We start from the raw sequence: 25,101 nt of genomic DNA, 5'->3' as shown, positions 1-25,101 counted from the left end.
CAAAATCCGTGGAATAGCCACGGAATCACTCAAATTTCCGTGAAACTGACACGGATTTGGCTACAATGCAAGTTAATGACAGTCATATCCCGTGGCTATTCCATGGATATTTGTTCCTATTGGTTTGTTCCAAGTCACGTGACTTTCAGAACAAAAAACATGGCCGACAGTTGTCTCATTTTTAGTGAAAAATCAATATTTTGACTTAGTTTCTGCATAAAAATGGATTTTGATCACATTTCTAGCGTGAAATATATGTTTTATTTTCTAAATATTCACTCAGTGAATGTACATAATCACTTTGTATGTTGGAATAGCCACGGATTTTGAGTTAAGCAAATCCGTGGCTATTTCACGGATTCCTGTGAGACCAGGTTGTTTATTGAGGCTGTGATCTGTTGTATGTGTGTGTGTGTTGGAATGTGTTGTTTTTTATGTCTTTTATACACCTAAAATGCAACCAAATTGCCCAAGTTGGGACAAATAAACTATACTTGACTTGTTCACACACACACACACACACACACACACACACACACACACACACACACACACACACCACTAAATGTTCTTCTTCTGCTTCTTAGTGATGTTTAAATATTTATACATGTGTATACTTTTTTGTTATTTATTTATGTCATTAACTTGTTTTTTATGCAATAAATAAATAAATAAATGAAGTTATATAATGTTAAAAGCTTATTTTAATTTCCCTGTGAAGATTAAATACAGAAACATGCGAGTTTCTTTCAGCTTTTAATTTTAATTAATCAGAACTGATAAAGTCTGTGGAAAAACTTTAATCAACCAAAATAATAATTTATTATTGAATAATAACGTTTTTTTAACGTATTTATGTTAAATTAGAAGCTGACTGACAGAAAAACTTTACATATTTTCATGTTAATTTTTAAAATAATAATAGAAGTTTTCCTTGAGTCTCTCTATGAGAATAATTTATTCTTTCAGTCCTTTTTCTTTTATTTATATTTATTGTGTCTCTTATTTATAAAGTTTCATTTCATAGGTTTCTTGTTGAGTTTCTTTTTAACATTTAGTTTCTTTTCTTCCTTTTTTTTTAAACAAAACTTTAAGTTAATTTAAAAAATATTTTAGTTTCATGACTTTTTCACGTCTCTTTTAACTCAAAATTAATTTATAGATACTTTTTTTTCCATCTAAACGGTGTCAGATCCTCTCAGGGTTTTCTCTCCTTGCTTGTTAAAATATAAATAAAGTGTGTCCAGTGATTATTTGTGTGAAACAGAAGATGTTTGTGTCGTTTTGAGGCTCTCAGCTCTCCTGCTGCGCCTCACATCGGCCACTAGGTGTCACTCTTTATCTACATGTTAGTCAGACTCCATCATCAGCCCGGTGGGAGACTCTGCAGGCTGCAAACCTCCACACAGACATTTAAATGTCCTGAGGAGGTTTTTTAAGGAGCTTCTGGTCGCTGCAAACATTCAGACTGTTTGTATTTGTCATTTGTTTGTTATTTACTGTTTACTGTACGAGCAGCGAGGCAGGACGTCTCCACCCAGAGGCTGGACGGACGAGAAAAGTGTCAAAAAATGAGGATTTATTTGTAGCTAAAAAAGAAATATGAGGTAAGAAGAGTGTTGGACAGATACAAGAGAAAACAGAAGTAAATGGAGAGAAAAAAACTACAAGAACCCGACTAAATACTGCACTCTGATTGGACGACCAGACTCGATTTTAATGTTTCTACTCAGCGGCCAGAATCACAACCAGCCAATCAGGAGCCTCCGGTCCCTGAGGGACGCCCATCATTCATATCTAGCTCTAGAGAACGGACAAAAAGTCTAAATACTGATTAAAAATGACACCGAGCTGCAGAACCACCACCTCAACACCTGATTTACTGCTGCATTCAGTCTTAAAATCCGTTCTTTTAATGGAGAGTTGCATTGGAAAGCTGCTAATATGTATAAAATCTCAACAAGGTTTCAGTATGTTTGTTTTTATTTGGCCAAAAGTATGTGGACACCATGTGATTCTAAAGGCAGCTTATAAAACAGAGACATGTCATGTTTACATCAATTCTTTTACATTCTCATTTTGATTTTTTTGTTGGTGATTTTGTTTTTTGGGTTGTTTTGTAATTTTTGCATCTTTTGGTAATTTCGTGTTTTAATCATTTTTTCATCTATTTTTGATCATTTTGTGTCTTTTTTGATCATTATGACATCTATTTTTGATCATTTTGTGTCTTTTTTAGTCATTTTTACATCTATTTTTGGTCATTTTGTGTCTTTTTTGATCATTATGACATCTATTTTTGATCATTTTGTGTCTTTTTTAGTCATTTTTACATCTATTTTTGGTCATTTTGTGTCTTTTTTGATCATTTGTGTCTTCTTTGATAATTTTACATCTATTTTTGGTCAATTTGTGTCTATTTTGATAATGTTGTGCCCTTTTTTGGTCATTTTTACATCTACAGTCATGGAAACATTCTTGATAATAACCAAAATCATTATGAATAAAACCATGTTGTGTTATGTCACTGCGGCAAACCCAAGACTAGAAAAGACTGATATGAAACAGATTACCACCTTAAACTTAACGATGGAGAATACGGAGCGCCGTGACTCCAGTAAAACTCTTAGATTTACTAAAGACTTTCAGTTTTTAGTCTGGGACTGGGGACATCTGTTGGTGTCAGCCCAGCATTAGATGACGTCTTATTGGAACTTTAGTAACCAAACCATAAAGTTGCAGCAAAACTATGATTAAATATGTGTCCATATACTTTTGGCCATATAATTTACATTATAAATATGTCCATTAATCTTGCACCTCTTTTGCAGAAACAGACTTTAAGACTTAATACAATGATGTAACTTTCTACAGCATGCGACTGTTTTTACACATGATTTTTTGCTGTTGTTTTTTTTAGATTTTCTACATCTACAGTTCTTTGTTACTGCATGACATACTGTTCCCCGATGACAGTCCACACAGACATGTAAAATGAAAGCGTTGTTTACATTGGCAGGGCCGCTGGGCTGCTGAACCCACAGCGGGGGATCCAGGTGTCGGGCGCACCGTGAGCGTTTTGAGGCCGCCACCGCCACCGCCCGCCGCCGGGCTGACGGCTCTGAGCGGAGCTGTGGGAGACGAGCGCTTTGTGGTGATAAAGTGTTGAGCGCTGAAGGGCGGCGGGGACAGGAGGCCGTCTTTAACGTCACCCTTATGTTGATCCGGATTCATGAAAAAAACTTCCGAGTCCTGCAGAGTCCCGCTGTGATCTGACACACTTGGACTGGAGTTCAAACTGGAAACAGTTAAATTGGACTTTGTTGGCAAGCCAGCATTCACACTGAGATCTGGCGTTTGTTTGCTGCCTGTCACGTTCCCCGGAGATTCTTCCACACTTTCTACAGCGCTTTTAGCCTTTGTGGTGTTTGTTATTTCAGCCGGCACTGAAGGAGAGTCTTTGAGGGTTATAACAGTGGTTGCATTTGACACGGAGAGGTACTTTAAGCCTGCAGAGTGGTTGTCACTCCGGGGAGGTGGGAGCTCCTCAAACCCAGAGATGAAGCCTTGACTCTGGGCATCAATAGAGGAGTCAGCGGGGGGTCTGGAGGCCAACGGGGAGGGGGTGGAGGAGGAGGAGGAGGAGATATTGAGGCCAGAAGTGTGCAGGGGGTTGGTAATAACGGGAGCAGCAGTGGGGCATGGAGAGGTAGTTTGCATTTCAATGTTCGAGGCTTTTAACGTCACATGCTGAGCTACAGTGTCTGCAGAAGAGGAGGATGTTTCGTCATCTGCGAGGTGTATTTTTGGAACAACATCCGCGGGGTCAAACGCAGCGGAGGGATGTGACAGTTTCCCAGCTGCAGAGAGATTATCGGAGGCCTCGGGCGACAACACCGGATCGTCCACAAACCCGGAAGCGTCCACAGAGTGAGAGCTGCTGTGTGCAACATCTGGCAAAGCCTCGACCTCGGCAGAAACAAGAGCTTCTGACGGGCTGGGCTTCAGTCTTTCGTCAGAGAGTGAGGGAGCCTGGGGAACGGGACTTAACTGGCCAACAGGGTGTGTGGTGGATCTCTGGACGGACAGTAAACGGCTGTCCGGGGGGGGCTCGGTGGTTATTGTGGGCTGGTGGAATCCAGCGGCCGGCCAACTGGACGACAATGAGCCAATTTGTGCCGGCTGCAGAGCCACCCAGCCGGGCAGCAGAGCAGAGAGAGGAGGGGGGAGGAGAGAGGACACAGAGACAGTCATGTGGGGGATGATTGTGGGATTAATGGGAGGAAGTTGAAGAGAGAGAAGAAAAGGAGGTGCGAGGGTTGCTGAGGGCGAAATGGATGGAGGACGAAGTGGGATGTTTTCATGCATGGGAGAGTGTGTGCGGTCGGTGTTTTGGAGGTGTGTATAATCCGGCCCTGCAGCGTGCTGGGGGGTCGAGGTGGCGAGTTGTGCACGCGTCTGGCTCGTTGCCGGGTAAAACAAAGAGGAAAAGGGCCGATTAAATGCATCGTCACGGCCAGCGGGAGCGACGGTGTCTAAATGCTGCAGCCTCCACAGATCTCTGTGAAAGGTTGGGATGGAAGTATGTCTTTCTCGTGGAGCAGATGAAGATGTTTGAGGCCTCTCGTCTGCGGGACCAAAGGAAGGAGAGGGTTGCAGAGCTGGAAGAGCCTCTGAAGGTAATCTGAGCGACAGGTTGTCAGTTGAATGGAACGGCTCTGAGGATGGAGAAGAAACAGCTGACAGAGAAGCAGAGTTTTGACTTCTATCGATATTTTCCTGCAGCAGAGCCGGGGTGCGTTCAGAGGCCGCTGGCAGCGATGTAAACACAACGTCAGACTGATTCCTCGGACGTGACGCGCCTGGCGGAGAATACGTGTCGCTCGAGTGTTTCTGATCTGCACCAAGAGCCAAGAACTGGCTGAGTGAAGGCCACAAAACAACCGATGATCCCATTTCAGGGTGTGAAGACTGCGTCCGGGCGGGTAAATCTGGTGTAAATACCTCAGAGCTGGATGCTAAATTCTCCACGGATAATCTTGAGGGCTCAATGTGACTGAAAAAACTCCCCATTGCTTGGAAAAACGGCTCTGATCGCCCATTTAGGTGCTGATGACTGTTGGAGTAGGACAATCGACCACTCGAAGGCTCTGATGTGTCGTCAGAGGACTCTTCAGCAGGCGGTAAGTGGTATTCAGGGAGCGGTCCACCATCAGCAGGAGACATGTGAGATTCAGCCGGAAGTGGCAACGAGGACGCCGTGTCAACTCTTGTTGGAACAAAGTCCCTTTGAAGGTTCGAGGACAGAGAGAGAAATGACAACACAGACGCAGAAGGCTGAAAGTTCCCGCTGACTTTATCCGACTCGGGAACGTGAGCAGATTCAACAACGCCATCTGCTCCTGGAAGCCTTTTGTGTTCGGCCTGCTGGAGAGAGGAGGGCGGGAGGAGCAGGGAGGGGGACGAAGGAGGAGGAGGAGGAGAGGTGAGGCTGTTAGAGGAGGTGTGAATTTGTAAAGTAACGGGGGAGACAGATGGAGCGATCGAGAGAGAGGAGGGGAAGGAAGAAAAAGAAAGAGAGGGTGATGGGTGAAAAAGAGACAGGGAGGAGAAGTGTGGGAATGCTAAAGTATTAGAAATAGTTTGGGGAGAAACAGGAGTTGTTCGGAGATTGAGCTCTGCAGAAATGTCTGCACTCGTATATAAATTGTTTATGAGTCTGCCCACTGCAAGTTCACTTCCAGAAATCTTTGTTTCATGCACACTGTCCGAGGGTTTTGCAGAAAGAGAAGAAGAGGAAATCTTGGCCATGTTTTCCCACTGTGGCACTGAAGACGAGATAATCTGCTCTCGGTAAAAAATCTCCCGTGTAAGGAGAGAGGAGCTCAGTGTGACGGGCCGGGGGGGAATGAGGAGAGACGGAGGTGTGTCCAGCTGCTGAGTGACAGCTTTAGTGTAGGAACTTTCCTCTTGCTCTTGTTTGCTGGAATTGATGTTGTCTGGGATCCTGTGGTGCATCTGAGCTGCTGTCAGAGTCTGAGAGCTTCTGGATTCGAATCCAGCGGTTGGTATCGAGGAAGTTTGAGGAAGTTGGCCGCCGGCCGCTGAGCCACTCGCTCGGCCTTCTGAATCGTTGTGAAACTTTCCTCCCGCGGAAAAAGTTACCGGAGGATTAGAAGCAGCATGAGGGTCTGGGAGCGATCTTTTGGGATCGGGGTCGATGAAGGCTCCTGCCAGGATTCCCGCCACTCCGGGGTCATCCGAGGAGTAGGCGGCGTCAAATTCGTACAACCCGAAAGCGGCGCCCTCCTCCGTGAGTTCGGTCAGATCGTACGCGAACTGCTCGGAGCCTGACGAGGACTCACCACCATGTGGTTCCTGTGGATCCGTCAGGTTGGTACTCGTTCGGTTTCCAGCACTGCTCACGCTCAGCAGCAACCACTGCGGCGCCACCGGTTTGTTCTTCCTGTTGCTAAGTGCCGAGGACGGTGATGATGATAATGATGATGCTTGAACCGTCAATGAAGAGTCCTTTGCCTTGTCTCTTTGTGGATCAGAAAGCACTGATTCAGGAAGGAGCTTTGAGTCTTTAGTGGTTGTAGAAAGGTTTGGTGGTGGCGTGGGTTGCACATATCCCAACACGTGGGTGGCGTTTTTCAGCCCAGCTGTGCGTTGTCTGAATCCAGCTGTTTGTGTCGTGTATGAAGGCCCGGCTGTGGATTTGAGCTCGGCTGCCTGTGCAGGTTTCGTGATGTAAACCACCGGCGCCGGTGGTGCTCTGGTGGAAGCTGGGCGCCTCCCTCCAGTCGGCCTCTTCCTCCCCTGCCAGATCAGAGGGGTGGAGATGTAACCGAGGGAGGTCCTGGAGCTGCGATGGCCCCGGGGCCTCGGAGGTCGGGGACGAGGGGGAGCTGGGGTCGGAGCTAAGAGTCTGGGCCGGTCTGAGGGACTCGGAGGGTTTGAGTGGCTGGATGCAATGGGCCGACGATGGGAGGATCTCCAACGAAGTCTGATTATGGTGGCTGGAGGTCCGGGAGTGAGAGAAATAGAAGATCCAGCTGCAGTGAATCCAAAAACATGCCGTCGTCTTCTGATGCGGACAGACGGCGTCTTCGCTGGCACGTCAAACCAGACCCCGTTATGGTGGAAAAGCAGGTTAAAGATAGTAAATAAAAGTATTAAAAAAGTATTTTCAAGGTAATAAAAACTCTAAAAGCAGCAGTATAAACAAAGACGACACTTTTATATCACAGAAACAATCCCAAATGTTCTCAAATTACATAAAGTTAAATTGTGTACTTTACAAATTAATCCCTGATATTCTAATAAATATATTATGATTATTGGAAAAGAAGTCAAGCAAAAAGGAGAATAGCAGTAAACACAGTATTGAGAGGAAACCAAACCAGAAAAGTTATTGTTCAACTAGATTATGTTGCTTTATGGATTCACCTGTTAGTACAAAATCAGCTCTGAAAGAACCTGAACGCAACCAAAGTAAATTAAAGATGAATTAGTGGGGACAAACACAGCTGACAGTTGTTGTTTGACTAGATTCGGTTGCTTTATGGATTCACCTGTTAGTATAAAATCAGCTAAAAGAACCGGAACACAATCAAACTAAATACTGAGATAAAACCAAATATGATGCGTTTAGAAAATGTGTTCAGGATCATAGTTCAAACAGCAGCAGGGAAATGTGGGCGAGCCAAGAAACAACTAGACGAGAGAGTTTGGACCTTAGTGGGTGAGCTAGAAAAGAACTAGACGAGAGAGATTGGACCTCAGTGGGCGAGCCAGGAAACAACTAGACGAGAGAGTTTGGACCTCAGTGGACGAGCTAGAAAAGAACTAGACGAGAGAGATTGGACCTCAGTGGGCGAGCCAGGAAAGAACTAGATGAGAGAGTTTGGACCTCTGTGGGTGAGCCAGGAAAGAACTAGACAAGAAAGTATGGACCTTGGTGGGCACGCCAGAAAAAAAATCCTAGACGAGAGAGTATGGACCTCGGTGGGCGAGCTAGAAAATAACTACACAAGAAAGTTTGGACCTCAGTGGGCAAGCCAGGAAAGAACTAGATGAGAGAGTTTGGACCTCGGTGGGTGAGCCAGAAAAAAACTAGACTAGAAAGTATGGACCTTGGTGGGCGAGCCAGGCGAGCAGGTGAGTATCTTACCCCAGGAGGAAGCAGCAGGAACAGGTGAGTTAGTGGCTGGTTGGTTAGTCGGAGTCGGAGTTATTGGGACTGAGAGGAGGACGAGAGACAGAAACAAACGAGTAGAGGAGGAGGAAGAAGGGATGATTTCAGAGCGATGGTAGTAGTGTGAGTAATCTAAAGGTGTTATTTTTACCTAACATATAACATAATATTCAGTATTAAAATTAACTTTTAATACACAGAGATAGCTGTTGCCACGAAACAACTAAATATATTAATATTTATGTATTTGTCTACAGACAGACAGACGGACAGACATGCTTAATCGAAGAAAGAATTAAAGAGAAGTTAATACAGCTGCACTGTAAAAAAAAAAACATATATTCTAGATATTTACTTATTTTACAGGGTTTTTCATTACAAATATTAAGCTTAAAATGGATGCTTAAATCTGTAAATTAATATAATTTACAGTATCATTTAATTGCTTAATGGTCTTAAATGTTGAATGACAGCATTTCTATGTAAAAAAAAAAAATACACATCATATTACTGAATTTAATTAAACAAATAAACCAAGACATTCGGTTGATTTTTTTCTTGACTTGTCAATAAAGTACAAGTGAAAAAAGTTGTTTCTTTCTTGTTGAAACAACCCAACAGCAGTTTGATTGATATTCTGGTTGGCACAATAAAAAGAAGAAGAAATAAAAACTAATTTAAACTGTTCTACTATCATATGAGAATAAACAATAACTAATTGTTAATTACAACCACATTAAAGGTCCAGATCTACCCAAAATCTTTTAACCAGATTGGGAAATAAACTGAAATTAATTTAATTTACTTTAGGATTCATCACTATTTGGCTTTTTTTCCCCAACTTATTGAAACTACTTGGCAGTCGCAGCAGATTTTAGTCCCCTGGACCCTGTAAACATAAACTGATGAGGATCTAACATGGTTTTTAGACCTGTGACTGCATGTGTTTTGCATGTAAAGCTGACTCTTACCATGCGCTGTGGGGTTAGTAGCTGGGTGGTTAGTGGGAGCAGCTGAAGCAGTTGCCGTGCTGCTGGTTGCCTGTGGAGCTACAGGGAGAGTAAACAATCACAGAGTATCAGTCAGGTTAACATTCATACGAAACTCTGAGCAGGATGTCGAATCAAACACCTATAAGGTGATCCAGATCTTTTTTAACCTGTCAGTAAGTGTTTTCACTGCAGCAGCAACCTGTAAATCATGCTACATTATTGCATGTAAAAAGACAGCTACATTACTGGCAAATGACAATGCAACTACTCTTTGGAGACGGCAACCTGTCAAGAAAAATGCACCTAAAAATACAGCTACATTGTGGGGACAACAACCTAAAAACACAGCTATACTGTGAGCACGATCTTTTTGTGGAGACATCAACATAGATGGACAAATCCATAGTAGGGACATTCATCTAAAAACACAGCTGCATCATGGGGACATCAACTTATAAACACCTTGTTGGGCGAGCCAGGAAAGAACACAGCTACATTTTGGGGACATAACAATGCAACTACTCTGTGGAGACGGCAACCTGTCAAGAAAAATGCACCTAAAAATACAGCTACATTGTGGGGACAACAACCTAAAAACACAGCCATACTTTGAGGACGACCTTTTTAAAAACAGCTTAATTGTGGAGACATCAATTTATAAACACAGCTACACTGTGGACACATAAACTTCAAAACATAGCTACATTTTGGGGACAATGAAATCTGCTAAATTTGGTGGTTTTATCACAAAATGAACAGTTGGTATGATATATTAAGCTATGCCGACCCATTAAACTGCTGGTATTAATGATATCAAAGATAAAATCAGAACCTGACTCGCAACGTCAGCTCGGGATAATATCCGGATACGGTCGGCTACCTTACCATGAGCCGTACCGCTGGTTGAGGCAACATTAGTGGCAGGAGATGTAGTAGATGCAGTAGATGTAGTAGATGTAGTAGATGCAGTAGATGCAGCTGATGTAGTTGATGCAGTAGATGTAGTAGATGCAGTAGATGTAGCAGATGTAGTAGATGTAGGGGAAGCAGTAGTGCTGGTGCTGGTGGTGGTTGTAGTGGTGATGATGGTAGTGGAAGGCACAACTGATAAGTCAGCAGCAGGTGAGTAACACAAAACACACAAGCAGACTGTTAATGGGACGAGCCTTCAGCCTGTTTGCTTGCAGGACCAATCTCAAAAGTCTTTCTTTTGATCCAAGAGGGAAAACGTCTGGATCAAGAGAAGACTTTCTGACATTTGGTGCACAAACTGGGTTTCCCAAAAGCATCTTAGAGTCAGGGTTCTGTTTTTTTTGGCACACTCAGATAACTTAAGCCACTCAATTGTTTGCACATTTACTTTGTATTTCAGTGTCCCAGAATAACGTAGAAAAAGGGAATATATTACTATAACAGTTAGCTCTGTAGCAGTACAGTGTGTATGTGCTAACAGGCTAACAGTTAGCTCTGTAGCAGTACAGTGTGTATGTGCTAACAGGCTAACAGTTAGCTCTGTAGCAGTACAGTGTGTATGTGCTAACAGGCTAACAATTAGCTCTGTAGCAGTACAGTGTGTATGTGCTAACAGGCTAACAGTTAGCTCTGTAGCAGTACAGTGTGTATGTGCTAACAGGCTAACAGTTAGCTCTGTAGCAGTACAGTGTGTATGTGCTAACAGGCTAACAGTTAGCTCTGTAGCAGTACAGTGTGTATGTGCAAACAGGCTAACAGTTAGCTCTGTAGCAGTACAGTGTGTATGTGTAATTTTTCAGCACTTAAGATTGTTATTAAGCTGTAAGAGCCCACGAAAATACTTTTTGATATTTTTTGGGGGGATAAATTTCACCCAACAATTTGACATCAACAACAGGTGATAACCTAATCCTTGCAATAAACAATAAAGTGACAGCACATAAAAAAATACTCTTATTTTATGAAAACAAATAATAAGAAGCTAGAATTGTAGCCTATATAAGTGATTAATGTGCACTTATTAATCCTTTAACTCTTTGGAGTTTGGGTGTTTTTTTGTCTGCTTTTGACTCTTTTTCATCCTGCCTGTATATACATTTAAAAAAAATGTTTATCATGACATGTTGGTATCATTTTATATGACCTGGTCATTATTTTTTCACTGTAACTCAGTGGATTAACAAAAAAATTGTTGAGATCTTTGCTAACACAATAAAAAAATTCCAACACCAGACCTAATAAACCAGCTAATATTACGAACTAGTTGGGGGAACACTCCCAAACTAAGTGTTTGTGAATGTGGAAAAACTAGTTTATATTATTAATATTCAGGGTTTCACGAGTCTTCAAACTCACGATACAGTTCAGCTTTTTGATTTTTAATGTCACGATTTGAGCCAACGTATGACATTTAAGAGGTAAAATGATGAGAACAGCTAGTTCTTTATTTTAAGCGAATATATATTTGAGCTAATCTCCAGTTTTACTTGATCTGTCATCATCAAACAAAAACTGGCATGAAGTTCAAAGGCAGAACTTTAGAGGGAAGCTCGTCTCTCTGTTATAATTAGAATTATTAATCATTTGTGACAGTTTGGCTGCCCTCCTAAATACACAATAATAAGTTCAGTGCAGCATTTTGATTATTATCCAGCTGTGCCACTGAGTCAGGTCTCCTCAGCTTGTTTTCCAGCTCGTTCATATGATCTATTACCATAAGAGTTCATTTTCTGGACAAGCAGGACAGGATGTGGGACAACTGCACGTAATTCAGGACTGTCACAAACTGTTGAGGACATCTGGTCCCCCTCGTCCGGGTTTCAGTCGAGAACGTGTCTGTTAAAGACCCATAAAGTCCTTTTATGGGGCCTCTGATTCTCCTGTATTTATTCAGTGATTCTGACCTTAGTATAGCTCTCAGCATCAAGTGCCACACATCATTTTATTCATGACAACCTTAACTTTTACTCTGGCTCGTTTTCAAATCTAAGTTTTACATTTGCTTTGTCTGATATTTGATGATTATACAAGCTTTGTTTTAAAAAACGGGTGAAAAAAAAGTGTTTTTTACACTGTGAGCTCAAACAGAACCTCGGGAAGTTTGTTTGTGTTTATTTAGAAAGTTGTAGTTGGATGTTTTAGACTTCCAAATACATTTTGTTTCAATCTAAACTCTCCTTAGCAAGTTGGCCATTAATTGTAGTATTATCACAGGCGGTTTTCACAAAAAAACTATCCTAGTTTATGGCTAGGATTAGCACTTTGGATGTTATTGCGAGAACTATTTTCTGTCTCGGTTAGGGTTAGGGTGAAACTTTGGCATAAAAACATTCAGTTCTGGGCTGTCAGAACTCTCAACACCCATAAATTAATTGAAATATGCAATAAAACGGACATGTGCAATACAATTAATATGTGCAAGACATACTATCAACCTCATCTATGATTTTGTAGCATTTTCAGTAGTCATTTATGTATTTTTAATCTTATTTATTACATTACATGTCCTTGTTCTTGATTCTGAGCTTGGTATTTTTAAATGTTTTACTCATGTTTTGTGATAATTGTCTTAACTATGCACCTTATGGGGGTCATCCCTATGTTACCCATACCGGGGAGCATAGGAGAGCATATGTTCCCCACTGTTGCGGGGTTAGGTTCGGATTAAAACGGGAACGGGCACAGGAGGATAATATTGATAAAATCTTTTTTAGAGGTTCCTTCACGAGAGGGATTTTCTTTAATGAAAGCTTTTAAAAAGGTGTCTCTTATCTATAAAATAGTTAAAAGAGTGGTTTTAAAAGATGGAGGCCGGAGATCCGGGCAGAGGTTGAAAGGCAGAAGTTTTTTTCGAGCTATTCCGGTTAGTTACCCGGAGGAGATTAAAAGCTATAGAAATGGAGTAAAACCACAGTTAAAAAACCTTTTTTACCATGTAAAAATAAATAAATAAATAGGGCGTACTATAAAAATATAAAAGAAATTAAAATTTTGATTTCCTCGTCTAGGCCTATTTGCATATGCGCGTCAAACAGCCCGTAGGCCTACATAGGCCGATTTGCCATGGAATTTTGCAGTAATGGTGGAAAAATAGGACCCTTTTTGGGAAAAGCGGGGAAAATGGGTCCTGTGTTCCCTGGTCTCATACAAAGAGGGGAACATAGGACCTAATTGCTAAGGGCTTTTTGATTTGATTTGATTTGATTTGATTTGATTTGATTTGATTTGAACTTTGGTATTTTTGGCATGGAAGGTCTAGAGATGCTCGTGGTAAACAACAAAGCAGCGAAGCAGATGGAGCCTTACCAGAGGATGAGGAGCTGGGAGTACTGGTGGAGGTGGTGGTGGTGGTGGTGGTGCTGATGGTTGGGGTTAGTGGCATGCTAGTAGTAGGGATGGTGGATGGAGATGGATTGATGGGAGGGGGAACTGGAGATCACAAATCAAAGGATACAGCAGAACGAGACGGACCACACCAAAAACAAAATGGGTTTTAATGCCGAGGTCAGCAACAACCAACATGCACAAACTTTCTACACACTCATGAATAAGACGTCCTTAATGCTTGAATTCATAAAAAAAAGTCTTGTGCAAAGTACTTTTCCACTTCAGTGAACTGCACTCAGAACAAAAACCCTTATTATCCTAATCAAAGAACAAGAGCTGATTTTCATAAATTCCTGCGAACATTCGTTCGTCATTTCAGCTCCTCGGATGGAAAAAGAACGACAGAAAGGTTAATTAACTAACGGAAAAGATTTGATGAAGTCATTTTTCTTTAATGCAGTGGTAGATAATGTTTATCTAGTCTCCAGAGTCAAACACGCTCATCAGAGCAGAATTAGCAGACTTTTCTCTCAGGTAGAAGAATGGAGCGAACAAATGAATAATGGAGGATTTTACTTTTCATCAAAAGTAAAATAGCTTCGAGCAACTTTCAGGAGGTCAAACATGATTTTATGAACAAAGCTTCTTAAAAAAAAAACATTAAAAATAATTGTTTTTGGTGGTGAACTGAAAATTATTTATTCAAGAAGCCTAACCTTTGGATCTTAGACGAGCCCCAAAATGTTTCTTAGATTTACAAGAGGATGAAACAAAGGAGAAGAGGACTGGAAGGCTTTAGCTGCTGTTGTCATAAATCAAAAGAAAAGGCTTCAAATAATGCAGCTGAACACCATAAATGAGCGTTTATAAAAGTGGATACAGGAAGAACAAAAGTAGGTGGAGAAATAAGCAAAAAGGACCAAACTGGAGAGAAAAGAAGAGGAGAAGGAGGCGAAGTGAGGATTGAAGAATGAGGAAGAGGAGGAGGAGGAGGAGGAGGAGGGTTGCTTACCGTGGGTGTTGGCATTAGTAGCATGGGTGGTGTTAGTGGAGTCAGTGGATGGGGTGGCGGGAGAGGAAGCAGCTGGGGGGTTTTGATGAGAGAGAGAGAGAGAAAGATGCAGCAGATGATGAATGTTTGTGAAGCTGCACGACAATCTTCAATGCAGAACCTTTAACAGGACGAGGTCCAGAGAATACAGCAGGAATACAGGAATAAACGGCTGCAGACGGACTTTACCGACATCAAATATGAAACCAGACCCCAAATACCAGCAGTGGAAGAAGTATTCAGATCCTCTACTGCAGTAAAAGTATTAATACCCAGGGCCGGCTCTAGGTGTAGGCAAGGAGGGGCACCGCCAGTCACCCTCGAGGGAGAAAAACAAATAACAATAATACTTTTCGATGCCCATTGTCGCCCTCCGTTCGTGTTCTGTCTTGAATATAATAAATATGAACAAAATAAAGAAACAGATAAACAATTACATTTTTCTCACTTGTGGTGCTGAGTCACGTGACGTGTGGTCATTGCCTTGCCCCCCTTTAGACAGTCAGACCGCTGTCACAGAGGTCAGGTGAGATCAAGTGACTGACACGTTATGTTTTGATATATCTTATCTAATAAATAAAGAAATAAAGAAACAGATAAACAATGACATTTTGTCACTTGTGGTGCTGAGTCACGTGACGTGTGGTCATTGCCTTGCCCCCCTTTAGACGGTCAGACACGTTGTGTTTTGATAAATCTTCAAGATGAAACACCGTCAAAGTGCTCCGGTGCTCAGTATCGAAAGAGAAGAAAAGAGGAGGAGGAGAAGAAGTCTCAATCTTTTTTTAAATGCCGTTTTGTGTGAAGACGTTTCATTTGTATTAGCTTGCTAGCTAGGTTGAAATAAAGCAACGCTAGCTTAGCACAGTTAAGCACATTTTTTGAGCGGTTTGCACTTTGATTGTCTCTCTTGTCTCTAACTTTGTTAGCGTCTCCAGTTGGGCTTCTTTGAGGATTTACCTGTAAGTTAATAATTCTATAGACAGACAGTTGTATTATATAGCTGGTTGGCACCATGGGCAAACACAAACAGGAGTTCCCTGCATGAAACAGCAAGCGGAGCTGTTCAACACCAATGGATCTCACCGAGGACACCAAATGGACTAGAGCCAGCCCTGTTAATACCACACCAAATTACTCCACTACAGTAAAAGTCCTGCATTCAAAACATACTGAAGTAAAAGTACAAAAGAGATTGTTATATATATATTCCAAATATATTATTAGATTCTACTGAGTTTTGTGTTTTCATTCTCTCTAAGCCAGAATCATCAAAATTACAGGCTTGAAAATATTTCACTCTATGAGTAATGAATCTATATAATATGTATGAGTCTCACTTTCTGAAATAATTGACAAAAAAATATTGAACGCTTTATATTATAATGTATAATCTATATAATGTAATATATTGAGATGTACCTGTGTAAAAAAAACAACACAAAATGACCAAAAATAGATGTAAAAATGACCCAAAAAAGATACAAAAATGACCAAAAATTAAACAAATAAAAAAAATAGATGTAAAAATGACCCCAAAAGACCCAAAAATGACCAAAAAAAGACATACATTTATCAAAAGAGACACAAAATACCAACTGTGGACTCACATATTCAACTTTTTCACAATATTCAAATTTTCTGAGACACTAAGTTTTGTGTTTTCATTATCTGTAAGCCAGAATCATCAAAAACTTTTTCACGGTATTCAAATTTTTTGAGATGTACCTGTACAAGACAGTCTTCATGTAAAGGACCACACCTGTATTTTGAGGCCTGAATCAGGCTTTTATACTGCTAAATACTGATGTAGCATCAATCATCAATCACAATAGAAGCAGCAGAAGCTAAAAGCAGAAGAGAACTTGTGATTTCTGTCAGATCTCTCCCTTTAAACTCCATCGGGAGCGTCTCTCTGTTTGATCCTATTAACTGACGCCTTCACATCCAAACAGAGCTGAGTTTTCCTGAGCGCTTCCACCTTGATGAGCGCTTTGTGTGCTGGAGTGCAGCTGTTCTCAGCGTCCCGGTGGTCCAAGAGGACACAAAGCCTCGCTGTCAATCAAAAACCACCAGGACTGCCTCCCTCCCGGCTCCGGGGTGCTGCTCTTCAGATGACCCGGACCGATCTGGATCCAGGACTTAACTTGTGGCCTTGTGTGTGCTCTCCCATGGCCCGCTGACCCGTCTGCGCCGCCGTAGCCATTTATATTCTGGAACACAAGCTGGACTTTAATGTGCTCCCTCTCACGAACACTGACCTTTAGAAAAATGTCCCTCTGAGGCCTCTGTAGCTCAGGATAGTGTGAGAACTGACATTCAGGGAGTAAGGGTTGGCGAGCCCCCAGCTACTGTTCTGACCGACGGCTACTGCTGCACCATGTGACCTCCTGGAGCAAAGCTGATTGGCTGAAATGAGGAATTCCACTTTATAGGTTCTGGCTGGGCAGGCGGGGGCTGAACGGCACCCTGGGGTGGGTTTTCTTTAAAAAAACTAGTTCCTAAACTTCTGTTTCCTGCAGGACACCGACGGGTCATCTGAGGTAAATGCCGTTACCAGAGCATGCCTGAGGAGATTCTTGTCCACGTTGTGAATACTTATCAAACTACAACCTTTCTACACTTTTGTCCTCATCTGCAGACACTCGAGCTGCTGGAGAAGTCTGCAGCAGCATCTGTTTCCTCTCCAACAAGCTCCTTATTTCCACCTGATTGAGATTCCTGTCCTCGTTTGACTTCCTGGTCTCGTCTCGTCTCAATTTTTTACTTCATTACAGAGCCAAAATTTCGACCGTGATCACAAACACGACAGATTAAACACGGGAGACGCAACTGTGGCCGAAAAAAGTCTGGTCAAAAGGCCGCTAGGACGGCTCATATTTAAATTAGGGGCGTTTTCGGCGAGGGATGTTTGAAACTACTTGTGCTTTTTATTATTTTATCTCTTTTCTTATCCTGCTGTATCTTATTTTATCTTATTTGTATTTTTATTTCTATTTCCCTGTTTTAATTGACTGTTTTTACTGTTTTCAGTTGTGTCTTGCTGTGTTTAATGTTTATGTAAAGCACTTTGAATCACCTTGTGTTGAATTGTGCCATACAAATAAACTGGCCTTGCCTCATTCCAGCTATTCGACTGTAATGGAAACACCCCTAACATACCTTTTCTTTAGCAAGTTTGTAATTTATCGTATTATCACAGGCGGTTTTCACTAAAAAGCAGGCGTTGAACTCTTTTTAGACATGTTTTATTTTGTATTTTTGAAAGCTTATGGCTAGGATTAGCACTTTGGATGTTATTACAAGAACTATTTTCTGTCTCGTTATGGTTAGGGTTAAACTTTGCCGTAAAAACATTTAGTTCTGGGCTGTCAGAACTCTCAACACTGAAACGGACATGTGCAATACAATTAATATGTGCAAGAAATACTATCAACCTCATCTATGATTTTGTAGCATTTTCAGTTGTCATTTATTTATTTTTCTACTACAATTTATATGTGCGTGACATACTATCTACCTCATCTATGAGCATTTTCAGTTGTCATTTATTTATTTTTATACTTGCATCACATGTCCTTGTTCTTGATTTGAAGCTTGGTATTTTTAAATGTTTTTCTCATGTTTTTTTGTGATAATTGTCTTAACTATGCACCTTATGGGGGTCATCCCTATGTTTCCTGGGACCTATTTTCTTCTTCTTCTTCTGTTTGCTGTAGGACACCAACGGGTCATCTAAGGCAGTAGTTCTCAACCTTTTTGAGTCGCGACCCCCAATTTAACATCCATGTTGTCCACGACCCCCACTCACTGAACACAATCTCACATGCACAGTTCAGATCACCCAAAAAAAGAAACAAAATGACCAAAAAAGACACAAAATTACCCCAAAAAGGAAACAAAATTACCAAAAAAGACACAAATTGACCATAAAAAATGATCAAAAAAAGACACAAATTGACCACAAAATGATAAAAGAAAGACACAAAATGACCAAAAAAAGACACAAAATGAACAAAAAAGACACAAAATGACCCCAAAAAGAAACAAAATTACCAAAAAAGGAAACAAAATTACCAAAAAAGACAAATTGACCACTAAATGATCAAAAAAAGACACAAATTGACCACAAAATGATCAAAAAAAGACACAAAATGACCAAAAAAAGACACAAATTTACCACAAAATGATCAAAAAAAGACACAAAATGACCAAAAAAAGACACAAAATGACCAAAGTAACCCCACAAAATGACCAAAAAAAGACATTAAGTGACCAAAAAGACTAAAACACATGAACACTTTAACACAGTGGAAACAGAGCTGACTTCGATTTGGCGACCCCCAGAAATCATCTCGCGACCTCAATTGGGGTCCCGACCCCAAGGTTGAGAACAGCTGATCTAAGGTAAATGCCGTTACCAGAGCATGCCTGAGGAGATTCTTGTCCACGTTGTGAATACTTATCAAACTACAACCTTTCTACACTTTTTGTCCTCATCTGCAGACACTCGAGCTGCTGGAGAAGTCTGCAGCATCTGTTTCCTCTCCAACAAGCTCCTTATTTCCACCTGATTGAGATTCCTGTCCTCGTTTGACTTCCTGGTCTGGTCTCGTCTCAATTCAATTTCGTCAGAGCGCCAAAATTCATAAATCAAAGTTCTTTACGATCTGTAGAGCACATGGCAGCCTATGAGCCAGACAGATAAATACACCAGCCAATATCACTCAGATATATACTGGTGTGATATATTGGTGTTGGCGTACATGTGTCCAATATGCAGCAACGTGGAAAACTTTTTGTTTTAGAACAAAACGCAGAAAAAACAAAGTCGACTCTATAGTGTCATTCAACACACGGGACTAGAACCTGGAGTCACCTCAATGTAAAATGTTGCTGCTGAATGTCTGATTTTACTAAATCAAAGAGGGCATTTATTAATCAGAGCTCTAGTGGGAGAATTAAATTAGGCTCAAAACATTCATTTCATTGCATTTATAACCATGAAAAGCACCAAAATATTAACGTCTGTCTGTTCCTCCGCTCTGTTTACAACACAAACACTACAACATGAAGCTTAACCCCTTGTGTTTCTCTAACTTCACTAAACTCTTAAATAAAGGCAGCTTGTTTGAATTTAAAAACCCAAATCTATTTTGCATGAAGAAACAACCTGTCACTCATCACAAACTGGGTAAATATGGAGGTTTTCCTCCTTTAAAGAGCAAAAAAAATGGATTTAACCAGTGGAATACACTCATTTTTCATTACAGCACACCTGTCAGTGGGGTTTATTTTTATAAGTTTTACTGCTAAAGTTACTGCATGGGTGTAAATATGATTTTTTTTTAGCAAGCGTGCATGGGTTTTTATGGTTTTTATGGTTTTTGTCGTATGAAAATGAGCCTAAAACCAGATTGTACCCTGTTGGTGCTCAGCTTTTTATCGAAATATGAACAAAGGCAACTTTTTCTCATGTTGGGCTCATTGTAGGAAAAGTCATCCAATTTCAGGTTGAAAAAAGATCATTATGAGGGTTTCCTCTGCTGTTAGACACAGTGGAGACGCCAAGACAACACAAGGGTTAAACAGGGATCACTGAGGGACAAACACAAAGGATTTGAGAGTCCACAATGGAAATTCTCAGTCGGAGAAAGCCCTATTAATAATTAATAAACCAGCACAAACATGTCAGTTGATGACACATTACAAGCACGAATGAAAAGTATCAAAAGTTGCAACATAAAACTGCAAAATCTGCATCCAAACACATGGAAAGTGCTGTTCATAAGCACATTCAACGATTACTGCAACAGTTCTACAACCGACATTAATTAAGCAAAAAAAGCTGAACTATGCATCAACTTAATTAAACAGTTTCAACCCAAAAAAGACACAAAATTATTTAAAAAAGACACAAAATTACCAAAAACAGTAATTAAAGGGACCTTCCACACACAACACGGTAAAATGCCATTCATATAAAACCCACATTAAACTTTCATATCAAGGTGGGGGCCACAAAATATCATCACGAGGGCCACAATTGGCCCGCGGGCCGCCAGTTTGAGACCCCTGGTTTATACAGTATGATGAACAAATGCAGCACTAAAGTTCACTTCAGTTTGTTTTCCAAGAATCCCCAAGAAAAAAAACACTTTCTACCATCGTTTTAAATAAATAAATCTATGTGTTGATGCAGAAGTTTGTGTTACCTGAACGCATCGATCTGCTGATCTGCAGATCAAAAGAAGTCCAGACAGCTCGAGAAGAAAAAGCTTTCTTCTTCTTCTTTTTTCTTTTTTTACACCAAACATGTTTGATTGTGTTCAAAGGAGCCGCTGCGTCTGATTGGTTGTGTTTGTTGAGGGTTTGTGTGAAAGCTGCCAGTCAACGTGGACGTGACGGATTTTATCAGCAGGTAGAAAGTTCATGTGTGTGTGGAAGTGAAGCTGGTGGTTCTATTAGTGATTGGACCACTGATACGATTACATAATACATTAACCCTTTGATGCCCAACATGGTCTAAAGCAGGGGTCTCAAACTCGCGGCCCGCGGGCCAATTGCGGCCCTCTGCACGATATTTTGTGGCCCCCACCGTGATATGAAAGTTTAATGTGAGTTTTGTGTGTGGAATGTCCCTTTAATTACTTGTAGAAAATAATAATTTTGTGTCTTTTTTAAATAATTGTGTTTTTAAAAAAAAGTAATTTAGTATTTTTTATGTCATTTCGTGTCATTTTTGTCATTTTATGGGGTTTTTTTTGGTAATTCTGTGTCTTTTTTGGTAATTTTGTGTCTTTTTTTTTAGTAATTTAGGTTTTTTTTCTGTCATTTTGGTCATTTTGTGGGGTTTTTTTTGGTAATTCTGTGTCTTTTTTGGTAATTTTGTGTCTTTTTTTTTAGTAATTTAGGTTTTTTTCTGTCATTTTGTGTCTTTTTTTGTCATTTTGTGGGTTTTTTTTTGGTAATTCTGTGTCTTTTTTGGTAGTTTTGTGTCTTTTTTTTTGTAATTTAGGTTTTTTTTCTGTCATTTTGTGTCTTTTTTTGTCATTTTGTGGGGTTTTTTGGTAATTCTGTGTCTTTTTTTGTAATTTTGTGTCTTTTTTTTAGTAATTTAGGTTTTTTTCTGTCATTTTGTGTCTTTTTTTTTTGTAATTTTGTGTCTTTTTTTGGTCATTTTGATCCTGCCTCCAGCGGCCCCCAGGTAAAAACAGGAGTTTGAGACCCCTGGTCTAAAGTGACCCGACTGAGTTTTTATGTTCTATATCTTTGCAATAAATTAATTTCATCATTCAGTATTCCAGGTTTTCCTCAAATAACTTGTTTTTGATCATCATACATCCTAATGTTTTGTTTTCATTTCTTACTTTTTCAATAAAAAACATTTTTTGTATCACTGTATTTGTCAAAAAATTTCATTATGGGGGTATTGTGTGTAAAATTTCAAGGAAAAACTAATTTAATCAATTTTGGAATCAGGCTGAAACATAAAAAAATGTGGAAAAAGTGAAGCGCTGTGAAAACCTTCCAGATCCACTGTATGTGTGACAAAATGAGACATAAACATGTTAAATACATTAAATATGAGTGTGGAAAGTAACCATTTGAAACAAATTACTATTATTATTATTATTATAGTATTAGGTCATTTAATTTTAAATCAAATTTGGATGAATGAGTCATTTTTTGACCCATGTTGTGCATCAGAGGGTTTAAATGGTTTTGGCCTCACATTTCAATGTGAAGAACACTTTCCATCATCAACTGTTGCTGCAGTAACCACTACTGCTGCTCTGTACTGTACATGTTGTAGAAGTCTTGGATATATCTGGAAACCAAAGGGCATCACGTCTGGATCAATAACATCAAACACAGCTCAGTGAGTTTCATCAGCAGGAAGCGTGTCTGGATGACTGCTGGTAGGAACCCACAAGAATCTGATTTAATGTCATTTATTGTCAATAAATGTACCAAAATGATGCAGAAACAAAAGTAAAAAGTAAAATAATAAGTAAAAAGCCTGAATTGATGCTTTGTCAGGTCTGGTGCATCAAAGTTAGAAATCAATGGATATTATTTATTAGGGAGTTTTTTATGGATTGTTAAGTTTTTAATGGGCTGAAACACATAAACGACCATTATTGACCATTGGGCAATCAGAAAACCAAAATATAAATTAAAATAAAAAAAAAAAATAATAAATAAAAAAAAAAAAAAAAATATATATATATATATATATATATATATATATATATATATTTTTTTTTTTTTTTATTTATTTATTTTTTTTATTTGAATTTATATTTTGGTTTTCTGATTTTGGTTTTCTGAAACATATATATATATATATATATATATATATATATATATATATATATATATATTTTTTTTTTTTTTTTTTAATTAATTAATTAATCAATTAATTAATTAATTAATAATTTTTTAAAGTTGAAGCCCGAAGCAGCGTTCAGCGTGCAGGTGTGTGTGTGTGTGTGTGTGTGTGTGTGTGTGTGTGTGTGTGCGTGTGTGTGTGTGTGTGTGTCCTACCTGGGCAGCCCAGTCCAGGTGATTGACAGCTGGTGGGGGCGGGAGTAGTGGGCGGGGAGACACCTTCAGGGGAGGAAGGGGTTAAAACAGAAAAAGGTTAATCAGTTAAATGTTCAGGGGACACATTAATAAAAAAACACTTTTTAATACGTTGATATTAATGTTGATGCATTCAGACACAACAGAGTTATACAGTTAAATTAAATATTATGGGGTCAGGTGGTGGAACATTATTAGACATAATAACTTCTATTCTTTAATCTTTTTAATTTGCTCTTCTGAAACTGACACTTATTGATCATTTAAAGCCTGATAATCAGACTGAAAGACTGACCAAGGTTTAGGGCAAAAACCTTCTCACAGTTAGGAGAAAAAACTCAAAAATGTACAAGAAAAAACTCACAGATTACAAGAAAAAAAATCACAAATTTATCAGAAAAAAAATCAAATTTATCAGAGAAAATCTTTTGACAAAATGACCAAAAAAGACACAAAATGACCAAAAAAAGACAAAAAAATTACTAAAAAAGACAAAAAATTACTAAAAAAAAGACAAAAAAATACAAAAAAAGACAAAAAAAATTACTAAAAAAGACAAAAAATTATTAGAAAAAGACACAAAATTACAAAAAAAGACAAAAAAATGACAAAAAAAGACAAAAAAATTACTAAAAAAGACAAAAAATTACTAAAAAAGACAAAAAAGTATTAGAAAAAGACACAAAATTACAAAAAAGACACAAAAATACCAAAAAAGACACAAATTTACCAAAAAAATACACAAAATTACCAATAAAAGACACAAAATCACTAAAAAAAAAAAGGCAGAAAACGACTGAAAAAACACTAAATCACTTTAAAAAGACCCAAAATGACCAAAAAAGACACAAAATTACAACAACAAAAAAAGACACAAAATTAGCAAAAAAAAGGACACAAAATAAAAATAAAAAAGACACAAAATTACCAAAAAAAGGACACAAAATGGCCAATAAAAGTAATTAAAGGGACCTTCCACACACAACACGGTAAAGAGCCATTCATATAAAACTCACATTAAACTTTCATATCAAGGTGGGGGCCACAAAATATCGTCACGAGGGCCACAATTGGCCCGCGGGCCGCCAGTTTGAGACCCATGATGTAGTGTGGGTGAATCCTGCAGCTCTTTAAGGTGTCGGCGGGAGGACGGAGATAAAGAAAACTGACACTAATAATAATAATAATAATAGAATATAATAACGAGCTATGATAATGAATCCAGCTACTAGAAGAACAAGCCGTCATTACTGGTGAAACATGAGTTTTATCTCATTCTCAATCTTTTCCTCCTCGCTGTAAATAAAACAGTTATTTATTATGTGGTTCTTTCATTAGCGGCAGCAGTAATGAATGTGATGACTCAGCATGTTTACTGCAGCAGCTGCTAGTGTCGCCTCATATATTTATATATATATATTTCTCATATTTAAGCTCCGTGAACGAGGTTCATGGTGAACTAATGTTCAGCTTTATTCAGACACACGGCAGCAGGCTGGATTTAAGAGGGAACATGTCTTTTTATTTCAACCTGGTCTCACAGGAATCCGTGGAATAGCCACGGAATCACTCAAATTTCCGTGAAGTACATACGGACTTCGCTACAATGCAGAGTTCCTATTGGTTTGTGTCCAAGTCACGTGACTTTCAAGGTTCCGGCGGTCAGAACAAAAAACATGGCGGACAGTTCTCTTATTTTTTTGTGAAAAAAATCAATATTTTGACTTAGTTTCTGCATAAAAATGGATTTTCATCACATTTCTAGCGTGAAATATATGTTTTATTTTCTAAATATTCACTCAGTGAATGTACATAATCACTTTGTGGCGAAGATCTCGCCAGAAAAACACGATCCGCTGTGTTTTATTTTGAAATCTCCCTGATCCTCTGTGTATTTAACAGATCAAACCTTCTCCCATTACATGCCTTGTGTCTGATTATTATTATTATTATTCTGTTGCAGCGGGAGA

The 25,101-nt window shown here is 39.4% G+C and overlaps 1 protein-coding gene across 1 annotated transcript in view; it reads right to left on the bottom strand.

Moving 5' to 3' along the window:
* Positions 1-25,101, bottom strand: part of adgrg6 (adhesion G protein-coupled receptor G6) — a 108,354-nt gene that overhangs the window by 61,940 nt on the left and 21,313 nt on the right. Inside the window, exons 6-12 of the mRNA XM_059355875.1 lie at positions 23,093-23,155; positions 14,504-14,575; positions 13,471-13,593; positions 11,879-11,894; positions 10,115-10,296; positions 9,172-9,249; positions 8,177-8,245 (exon numbers count right to left, since the gene is read on the bottom strand). Coding sequence (XP_059211858.1) covers positions 8,177-8,245; positions 9,172-9,249; positions 10,115-10,296; positions 11,879-11,894; positions 13,471-13,593; positions 14,504-14,575; positions 23,093-23,155 — 603 coding nt within the window. The remainder of the gene's footprint in view (positions 1-8,176; positions 8,246-9,171; positions 9,250-10,114; positions 10,297-11,878; positions 11,895-13,470; positions 13,594-14,503; positions 14,576-23,092; positions 23,156-25,101) is intronic.

This window comes from Centropristis striata, chromosome 18 (genome assembly GCF_030273125.1).
Source record: "Centropristis striata isolate RG_2023a ecotype Rhode Island chromosome 18, C.striata_1.0, whole genome shotgun sequence".
In the NCBI taxonomy this organism is placed as follows: Eukaryota; Metazoa; Chordata; class Actinopteri; order Perciformes; family Serranidae; genus Centropristis; species Centropristis striata.
Note: the sequence above shows the minus strand (reverse complement) of the source record. Positions and strands in the feature narration are given on the sequence as shown.